The sequence below is a fragment of the Ixodes scapularis genome, unplaced genomic scaffold, assembly GCF_016920785.2.
Source record: "Ixodes scapularis isolate PalLabHiFi unplaced genomic scaffold, ASM1692078v2 PGA_scaffold4__175_contigs__length_147842914, whole genome shotgun sequence".
Classification (NCBI taxonomy): domain Eukaryota; kingdom Metazoa; phylum Arthropoda; class Arachnida; order Ixodida; family Ixodidae; genus Ixodes; species Ixodes scapularis.
This window is the reverse complement of record NW_024609879.1, coordinates 84,033,066-84,043,080: the sequence shown is the minus strand read 5'-3', so window position 1 is coordinate 84,043,080 and position 10,015 is coordinate 84,033,066. Positions and strand designations below refer to the sequence as shown.

General features: G+C 44.2%; 2 protein-coding genes across 2 annotated transcripts; both read right to left on the bottom strand.

Annotated features, from left to right (window-relative positions):
- Positions 1 to 3,865: 3,865 nt before the first annotated feature.
- LOC115320062 (zinc finger protein 595) lies at positions 3,866 to 5,385 on the bottom strand. The gene has a single exon (XM_040216293.3). The coding sequence runs from the start codon at positions 5,383 to 5,385 to the stop codon at positions 4,618 to 4,620; it is 768 nt and encodes a 255-aa protein (XP_040072227.3). The 3' UTR covers positions 3,866 to 4,617.
- Positions 3,866 to 6,797, bottom strand: LOC121832945 (zinc finger protein 737-like). Its single transcript, XM_042293765.1, has one exon. It carries the CDS (start codon positions 6,795 to 6,797, stop codon positions 6,000 to 6,002), a length of 798 nt encoding a protein of 265 aa, XP_042149699.1. The 3' UTR covers positions 3,866 to 5,999.
- Positions 6,798 to 10,015: the final 3,218 nt, after the last annotated feature.

Below are 10,015 nucleotides of genomic sequence, written 5' to 3'. Positions count from 1 at the left end.
ATGGTCCTATAAAACCCTTTAGGTTTGCGAGCCCTTTATTTTCGCGAATTGAAAAATTTGCGAAATTTAAGGGCACGCGAAATTTCGGTCCTTAAAAGTTCCAATGCAGGCATCTGGAATTCGCGAAATTTAGTGGCCGCAGTTAAGACCTCTGCGTCTGATTCGCGAAAAATAGGGGCCGAAAAATATAAAGGTTTTTACAGTATTTGCTGTTATTCGACGTTAGCAATATTAGAGGTGTGCAAATATAAAAGTCTTTCGAATCGAATCGAATAATAAAGGTTACGAATCGAATAGAAAACTTTCGAATATGAATAATTTCAAATAGGAACATTCTCGAAAACAAATATTTTTCATTGGATATGAATTAAACAAGCATGCTCAATCAAAACTGAAAATTTTTTTTCAACAAACATAAAAAAAATGTCCCCATGTGACTGATAAAAAACAGATGAAATAAAATATCAGTCATAGCGAGTTCGTTTCACGGCACTCGTGAGCATGCATGCCCAGTGGAGCGGGGTCGTTTCAGCGCCGGCACCCCATGCGTGCATGTGCTCGCTGCACCGAGAAAATCGAGCATGCGCCAAAATGCAGTCCCGCCATGCCTCGCTCCAGCGAGGAGCGGGAGCAGACAAGGGTTTGTCTGCTATGATGTGTCATTCGTACAGGGGAACCAAAAGGAAAAAAGTAATTTTTTTTATTGAAATCGTGTCCCGCATGCAACAGATCAAACGTGAGCTTGAATTGTGAGCGTCTACTGTTTCATGAAGAAAGCAATTGACAATCCGTGCTTTATTTGCAAGTTTGTAGTCGCTCTGTTGCAGGGACGGGCAAAATACATGCAAATATGTATCGAAATACAAATACAAAATACTTCATAAAAAATGCATTTAATTACAAGATACACATACAACCAAATGTATTTGGTCTCCTCCAAATACTTTTCCAAATACATTCCTCAAAGTTTGCGTCAGCGACTTCAGGGCAACGACTTCAGGGCAGCGACTTCAGGGCAACGGGTTTCTGGGTATCTCATTTTAATTTTGCATCGCACACTCGGGAGTTAGTGTGCGAGGCTCTAGTAACATAATAAAAATATATTCCCCCAAAAAATGTAATCAGCTTCGACGTAATAGGTGAAAAAAGTACAGAGCTTCAAGCAGCTTTTTTTGTAGATTACATTCTGGTGTAGACCAACAAAGAACCGAGAAGACCAAGACGCGCAGCACTAGCTAGAGAATTTTTTTATTGCTGCAACACGCATCAGTTAGGAAAATTTGGACGACCCGCGCATTTAGAATGTTACAGTCAAAAATATGGATGGAAATCAGGCTGGAAAGCATCACAAGTTGTCGCAGGCACTTATTTAGCCAGTCCGCCTGTGAACGGCGATTTCTTCACTATTATTGCCCTAGACTAGCATCGTAATCACAAAGTCACTAAACACTTGTGCTTGATTGAGAGACACTGCATTCGGTGCAGAGCGTAGTTTTCTTACTGCTCTGGACAGTGACAATAAATTTGAGTGATGTATTTTCGCCCACAAAATTGTATTTAATTACAATTGCATTTGAAATACCCACGTTTTAGTATTTAAATACACACGTCAAATACATTACCCAATTTGTTATTAAATACAAATGCAAAATACACAAAGTATTTGAAATAGGTATTTCAAATACTTGTATTTGAAATACTGCCCATCCCTGCCTGTTGCCGTAAAGACGCTGAAATATACCAGCATGTAAAGAAATGCTCGGAACAAACGCATCAGCGGCCCCCTGAGATCTCTATATCGCCCTCAGTAAGCGGGTGAAAAATTCACCATTTGTCGACAAAGGTCCACCACCAGAAACCTGCGACTGCCCAATAAGCATACGAGAAGGCTAAACATAGTGACTTTACACGAGGCTTGGGCAACATCATCATGTTCAACATTTACCTACATCAGCTATTTTGCCCCGTTATATTTAGTTTGAGAAAGCTCTGGTTCTCGACGCCCTCACCAAGGCTAATATCTGATCCACCTGTAATGACGATCGAAATCCAAAGTCCCACGAAACGTTTTGCTGGATATTCCAACAGACTAGTTTTAAGCCGTACCTTTCAGAGGTTCACGCATAATACCATGCTCATACGAATCAAGCTTCTGCGCGGACAGCATCATCAGTTTTCTCCAATGTAAACAGTTATAAGAATTGAAAGACCAGCAGCTTTGTAGTCAGCTAATTGCGAAAATCTACGCTGCCTGTAAATATCTCCATGACAGCGGAGTTGTTTGAAGTCATCGCAAATATAAACTAGAGGTTGCAGCGACCAATATTTATAGATAAACATTGGCAGCGACTGCACTCTCGCATTCCCACCCATCACGTTGAATAGAAACGTGCTGGTTTCGGTTTGAAGTCGCTACTCTTTCTCCAACATAAATGGCGGCAGCTTCAGTCTTCTGCACTTGGTGCATTTGGCGTGTTTGTTTGAGTCCAGTTCTCTGTGCAACACTCTGTGAGTGCGATGCATTCTGGGAAAGAACTCGAACGGTGCTAGTGCATCTGAAACGAACTCGCTATCAGTAAAACACCATTCAAGGAGTGAAGTTACACAACGTAAATGAAAGTACAGGGTGTCACAAAAGAAAATTTACAGTTTTTTTTTACCTCAAAAATAAACTAGGCATTTTCAAACGCTCATTTTCCGCCCAAAGGTAGCGCTACAGGTCACAACCAGATGCCAAAGTTTCAGCCCGATCCGAGACGACTGATGCTTTTCACCGCACCGCTCGCAGTTGTGCTCCATCTGGGCAGTTTCACGAAGTTTGTCGTGCACACTGTGTCTGCTGACGTGACATGAGGACATGGCACGCGAGAATCCCTCTTGGTGGTTCCCATGGCAATTATGAGCTGCTTGGCCGACTCCAGATCCAGGTTCACAGACTCCCAGAGTCGTGTCTGCATTCCGGTATCACTAATACTGGACACAATCTGGTCCCTCACCATACGGTTTCGTGTCAGACCAAAATTGCAGTGATCCACCAAATTGTTCAGCGCTGCAACATAGTCACCGACAGATTCGCCTTCTTGCCTTTGCCTCAAGAAAAACTTGAAAACTCGCAACAACTTCAGACATTTTCGGCTTAAAATGGCGTCCAAACATCGCGTAAATTGCCGCGCGCGTGGCATTGCCGGATTTTGTCGGCCAGGAGGCTTCGCAACAGTATGTCTGCCCCACAGCTAGTCAGGAACACGGCTTTCTTCCACTCAGTGTCATTGTTGGCCAAGAACAACAGAATTCGATCCTCGTATTCCGCCCATGTGGTCGTGGCTGCGTCATAGACTTAAAGCTTCCCAACCGATGGGATTCCAAAATCGACCACGCTGCATTATCTGCACCGAACCGATGTCCTGAAGTTAATATCTCGTCGCCAGTTGTCATAAAAGCAGATTCATGGCAAGACCATGTAAAGGCCTGACAAACCCTCCTGTTCCGGTGTAAGTGCCGAGTGCCTGACCAGGGCATCAGCGCGTTTATTTAACGAGGCCACCTCTACTGCCACCTGTTGGTGCCACAGCGCCCCTGACATCATGACAGTGAAGTTCTCCGACGATGGTTTCACAGCAGGCACGGATCTGAATGCAATGCACAGACTTGTATCGGACATGATTAAAAAAGCAGAGTTCCTTACTTTGAAACCAAAATGCAGGCAGCACCTTCCATACAGGAAAATGCTGGAAATAAAATTGTCTGAAAAAACAAAGTAGTTAGCAAGAGACCACATGAATGCTATCCGAAGAATGTTCCAGTTCTTTTCTATTTTATGATCTTGCAACACTTCACTCACTCTCATGTCACAACAGGCACCTCATCATTGGAAGACAGTTTTTATTTCTAAAAAAAAGCCTTCTCGGAGGAATGTACAGCATCCCTAGAACCCTTGTTTATAAACTAACACATAGATGATGCGTTAGTTTGTTTAAATACTGACTCTTGAACCTAAAGTACTACAATCCGTCACTGTTTTTAACAAAAACACTATAATCACTGACAAGGTGAAAGTAGCATGGAGGAGCTTCGGCATGAGTTACCTACTTTCGAAAAGGCTTTGCATCTTGTGCACCTCGAGGGCATGCATATGTTTATAACAGACATTTATACAAAAGACAGGCTCATCAAAGCACCAACTTCATCTGAATGCCAGTCCACAGTGCCGCAGGCATAGCCTTAAACTCATCAAAATCATTGCACCGATATCCTTGACAATCCTAGGAAGACACTCAAATTCTCACGGGAAAGTCAGGCCACTGAAGGGAATTCATCCTGTGCGAACTGAGGTTTCATCCCGTGTGAGCCGCCTCGTGAGCATTCAAGTGTTGTTCATTGGTGAATGCCATGGTAGAAGTGCTACATTTGTAGATTGTACCCTTGTAATTTGAAAGGAGATTCAAGGGAAGTTTCAGCTGAAAAGAAAGCTTCGATTGAAGAGGTAAGTTCAGTCTAACTACTTTTGGCTGGACAGGACACTTCTATGAACCTTCACTCATGTGAGCAGCCTGGCGAGCACTCACGTGCCCTCCTTCAGCGACTGCAATAGCACGAGTGCTAGGATTGCATGTCAGTTCATCTTGGTGAATCTTTCCATGAGCACTCAACTGAGACTCTTCGCACAGTGCTTCTGAGGAGGTGTGGCTTATAATTTTTGATCAACTGATTTTGTCCGCAACCCACAGATTTATATTTCCATAAAAATGGTGCATCAAGAGTTTCAGATTTGTACGGCATCTTGCCACTGAGAAGTCTTTCGTGAAGACTTGAGCTAGATTTTCCACTCAACTCTTTTGGGCAGGTACCAGATTTAAATAGCCTACCATCTGTGTGCATAGCCACAGGTGGTAGGTCACAGCTGGTAGGCTGGGGCCTCCTTAGGCCCATTCTCTGTTCAAACAATTTGTCACAAGTGTGACATCTGCTGGTTCCTTTGCACTCATGAATTGTTTTATGACTATTCATGCTAGACTTTTGATAAATATCTTTTAGACAAGTTTTTCCATTTTTGTGAAGTTTTTCATGAGCATTCAAGTAAAACTTTGTACGGAACAATTTGGGGCAGGTGGAGCATTTATAAGCCGCAGGCACATGAATAGTTTTGTGATCATTCAACTTAGCCCTAAAACGAAAATTTTCTGAAGAGGTGGAGCACGTGAACAGCTTTGGGCCTGCATGAATTAGCTCATTGTTGGTCAAGTGACACTTTTCTGCAAATGATCTGTCACGAGTTTCACATTTGAAGGTCCTCTCACCTTTCTGGTGAAGCCTTGTGTGAACACTCAAGGAAAGATTGGCTACAGTACGAATTTTGACAGGAAGGGCATTTAAACGGCCTTTCATCACTGTGAGATATCTCGTGAGTCGTCAAGTGTGACTTCTTTTTAAATGCTTTAGGGCAGATTGGGCATTTAAACAGCCTTTTGTCACTGTGAGATATCTTGTGACTCGTCAAGCGTGACTTCTTTCTAAATGCTTTAGGGCAGATGGGGCATTTAAACAACCTTTCATCAATGTGAGATAGCTTGAGGTGTCAAGTGTGACTTCATTTTAAATGCTTTAGGACAGTAAGGGTATTTAAACGGCCTTTCATCACCGCGAAATAGCTTGTGCAAAGTCAAGCTTGCCTCTGTTTTAAATGTTTTGGGGCAGATGAGACATTTAAATGGCCTTTTATTAATCACTCTGGGACATCTTGTGCTCCATCAAGCATGACTTTCTCTAAAAGGCTTTAGGGTAGCTGAGGCATTTGAACGACCTTTCATCGCTGTGAGATAGCTTGTGAGTCTTAAAGTTTGACTTATTTTTAAATGCTTTAGGGCAGCCGGGGGCATTTAAATGGCCTCTCATCACTGTGACATAGCTTGTGTGCAGTCACACTTGACTTTTTTTAAGTGCTTTAGGGCAGCTCGGGCATTGAAGCGGCTTTTCATCACCGTGAAATAGCTTGTGCACAGTCAAGCTTGACTTTTTTTAAATGCTTTAGGGCAGCTGGGGAATTTAAACGGTCTTTCATCGCTGTGAGATAACTTGTGAGTCGTCAAGTTTGACTTACTTTTAAATGCTTTAGGACAGCTGGGGCATTTAAATGGCCTTTCATCACTGTGAAATAGCTTGTGCATAGTCAAGCTTGACTTCAATTGAAATGCTTTAGGGCAGCTCGGGCATTTAAACGGCCTTTCATCACCGTGTAATAGCTTGTGCACAGTCAAGATTGACTTTTTCTTAAATGCTTTAGGGCAGCTGGGGCATTTAAACGGTCTTTCATCGCTGTGAGATAGCTTGTGAGTCGTCAAGTCTGACTTATTTTTAAATGCTTTAGGGCAGCTGGGGCATTTAAATGGCCTTTCATCACTGTGACATAGCTTGTGCACAGCCACGCTTGACTTATTTTTAAATGCTTTAGGGCAGCTGGGGCATTTAAATGGCCTTTCATCACCGTGAAACAGCTTGTGCACAGTCAAGCTTGACTTTTTTTTAAATGCTTTAGGGCAGCTGGGGCATTTAAACGGCCTTTCATCGCTATGAGATAGCTTGTGAGTCGTCAAGTGTGAGCTGATTTTAAATGCTTTAGGACAGCTGGGGCATTTAAACGGTCTTTCATCGCTGTGAGATAACTTGTGAGTCGTCAAGTCTGACTTATTTTTAAATGCTTTAGGGCAGCTGGGGCATTTAAACGGCCTTTCATCACTGTGAAATAGCTTGTGCATAGTCAAGCTTGACTTCAATTGAAATGAATAGGGCAGCACGGGCATTTAAACGGCCTTTCATCACCGTGTAATAGCTTGTGCACAGTCAAGCTTGACTTTTTTTTAAATGCTTTAGGGCAGCTGGGGCATTTAAACGGCCTTTCATCGCTATGAGATAGCTTGTGAGTCGTCAAGTGTGAGCTGATTTTAAATGCTTTAGGACAGCTGGGGCATTTAAATGGCCTTTCATCACTGTGAAATAGCTTGTGCATAGTCAAGTCTGACTTTTTTTTAAATGCTTTAGGGCAGCTGGGGCATTTAAACGGCCTTTCATCGCTATGAGATAGCTTGTGAGTCGTCAAGTGTGAGCTGATTTTAAATGCTTTAGGGCAGCTGGGGCATTTAAACGGCCTTTCATCACCGTGAAACAGCTTGTGCACAGTCAAGCATGACTTTTTTTCAAATGCTTTAGGGCAGCTGGGGCATTTAAATGGCCTTTCATCACCGTGAAACAGCTTGTGCACAGTCAAGCTTGACTTTTTTTTAAATGCTTTAGGGCAGCTGGGGCATTTAAACGGCCTTTCATCGCTATGAGATAGCTTGTGAGTCGTCAAGTGTGAGCTGATTTTAAATGCTTTAGGGCAGCTGGGGCATTTAAACGGCCTTTCATCACCGTGAAATAGCTTGTGCACAGTCAAGTCTGACTTTTTTTTAAATGCTTTAGGGCAGCTGGGGCATTTAAACGGCCTTTCATCGCTATGAGATAGCTTGTGAGTCGTCAAGTGTGAGCTGATTTTAAATGCTTTAGGGCAGCTGGGGCATTTAAACGGTCTTTCATCGCTGTGAGATAGCTTGTGCTTCGTCAACCATGGTTTTGCTTGAAATGCTTTAGGACAGTAGGGGCATTCAAACGGCTTTTCATCGCTATGAAATAGCATGTGAGTCGTCAAGTGTGAGCTGATTTTAAATGCTTTAGGGCAGCTGGGGCATTTAAACGGCCTTTCATCACCGTGAAATAGCTTGTGCACAGTCAAGTTCGACTTTTTTTTAAATGCTTTACGGCAGCTGGGGCATTTAAATGGCCTTTCATCACTGTGAAACAGCTTGTGCACAGTCAAGCTTGACTTTTTTTTAAATGCTTTAGGGCAGCTGGGGCATTGAAACGGCCTTTCATCGCTATGAGATAACTTGTGAGTCGTCAAGTGTGAGCTGATTTTAAATGCTTTAGGGCAGCTGGGGCATTTAAACGGCCTTTCATCACTGTGAAATCGCTTGTGAATAGCCAAGCTTGACTTATTTTTAAATGCTTTAGGACAGTAGGGGCATTCAAACGGCTTTTCATCACTATGATATCTCTCGTGAACCTTCAAGGAAGACTTAGTCCGAAAAGCCTTAGGGCATGCAAGGCATTTAAAGGGCCTTTCATCTGTGTCAATCCTTTCACAAGTAGTTAAGCGATGCTTCCTAGACGCTTCTTCTGTCTGTGTGCCTTCAATCGTGATGATCTTCCTTGTGGAGATGCTGGAGCAGGTTCCAAAAGAACAGCCATGTCTTGGATTCACCTGTTCGTCCAGACATTCCTGGTCAGGTCGTTCTTGGGAAGAGGACAGGCTATGGCTTTTTCCACAGTCGGAGCTCCCCTCTGGCACATCGTCCGCGTCTGTTGGGAAGACAAAATGAACAAGTACCAGTCTTTCTAACTGAGGGAGGGAAAAAGATACCTATCCCTTACAGGAAAAGTTGTACATATGTCAAAAACCTGTGGTAAACCCTGAACAATTAAAAAGTTGAGTAGGTTGGAACTGTTTCAAATTAACTGCAATGAAAAACAAAGCTTGACCCATGTCGTGTTATACTGATTTATATACAGCAGAACCCTAGACATATTTTTTATTGAACCATAGATAAAAAAGTGAAAGCCGTTTACAACTTCCTGTAACGCCGAATTGGAGCGCAGCTCTTGAGGAGGAGGAGTGGAGGATATATTCCTCCTCCTCCCTCGTGATCATGCCTGCTAGTCCTCCTCCCCTCCTGCTCCCCCTCCCTCTCCTTTACCCCTCCCCCCGAGGTCACGTGACCCCCCCGGACCATACTAGACAATGAGGGGAGGAGGAGGAGGGGGAGGAGGAGGAGGGCAGAGATCCGGGGGGGTCACGTGACCTCGAGGGGACGGGATCACATGACCTTGGGCGGGCCGTCACGTGACCGGCGGGGGGACGGGAGTCACCCCCCGGGGTCACGTGACCTTGGCGGGGGAGGTGGGGGGAGGAGGAGGAGCGGAGGGGGAGGAGGAGGAGAGGGAGGGGCGACGCCGACGCCGCACAGGCTGGAAACGGGTCATGTGACCCCCTCCCCCCGAGGTCACGTGACCCGCCCGGACCATACTACACAATGAGGGGAGGAGGAGGAGAAGGAGGGGGAGGAGGAGGAGGGGGAGGAGGAGGAGGAGGAGGGGCGCGGTTACGCCGACGGCAACGGCGACGCCGACGGTGACGCCAACGGCGACGCCGACGCCGCTCAGGCTGGAAACGGGCCCCTAAGAGCTGCGCTCTAAAAGTATGACCTGGAAAACAATCAATGGCAATAAAGTATTGAGGGGGCCTTCAATAATACAGGAAGTGACTATTTTTAAGTAACTTATTTCCCAAAGATGTTTGCAGCTGTGAACTATTGATTATTTGAACATTTCATAGAAACCTATATACTATGAGCACAATCCTCCGAGAAATCGCCGATCACGCGTTTCTCGCTAAATATTTGTAGGGTTCAAATTTCAAAGCGTACCCCACCCCATTTGATTCATACACTATCAGATGGGATACATTCCAGCTGCTATGCTCCAAACAAATGAAAAAAAAAAACAAAAAAAAAACAATGAGCTCAGGTTTTCTTTGTAGACGTAACTGCGGGGGTTCAAAATCTCTTGAGAAAGCTTTATTTCTCTCATACGACCGGCCAACTCTTCCAGTACTTAGGAGTGATGCGATAAATCGGCACAGAAGCCTAGATGCCTTTTAAACAAGAGTGCACACAGTAAAAACTTTTTAGCTCATAGTCATGCATCAACAGGAGGCTTACATCAGCAAATATCATGCTTAAAGGGGAGCTCCGCCGATTTTTTTACAGCCTTCGATATGGCTGAAAATTGGTCGACCGCATCAATAACCCTTTCTTAACTAATAGCCAAAATATTTCATAAGAAAGTTCTTCCACGAAGATACTGAATTTTCAAGTTATGCCGGCCGCGAGGTTTCTAGGAGGCGACTCTCTACTGGCAACAATGA

Coding starts and splice junctions, on each gene's coding strand:
- LOC121832945 (XM_042293765.1), bottom strand. CDS start 6,797: ATGCCCGTGCTGCCCTATTCATTTCAATTGAAGTCAAGCTTGACTATG.
- LOC115320062 (XM_040216293.3), bottom strand. CDS start 5,385: ATGAAAGGCCGTTTAAATGCCCTTCCTGTCAAAATTCGTACTGTAGCC.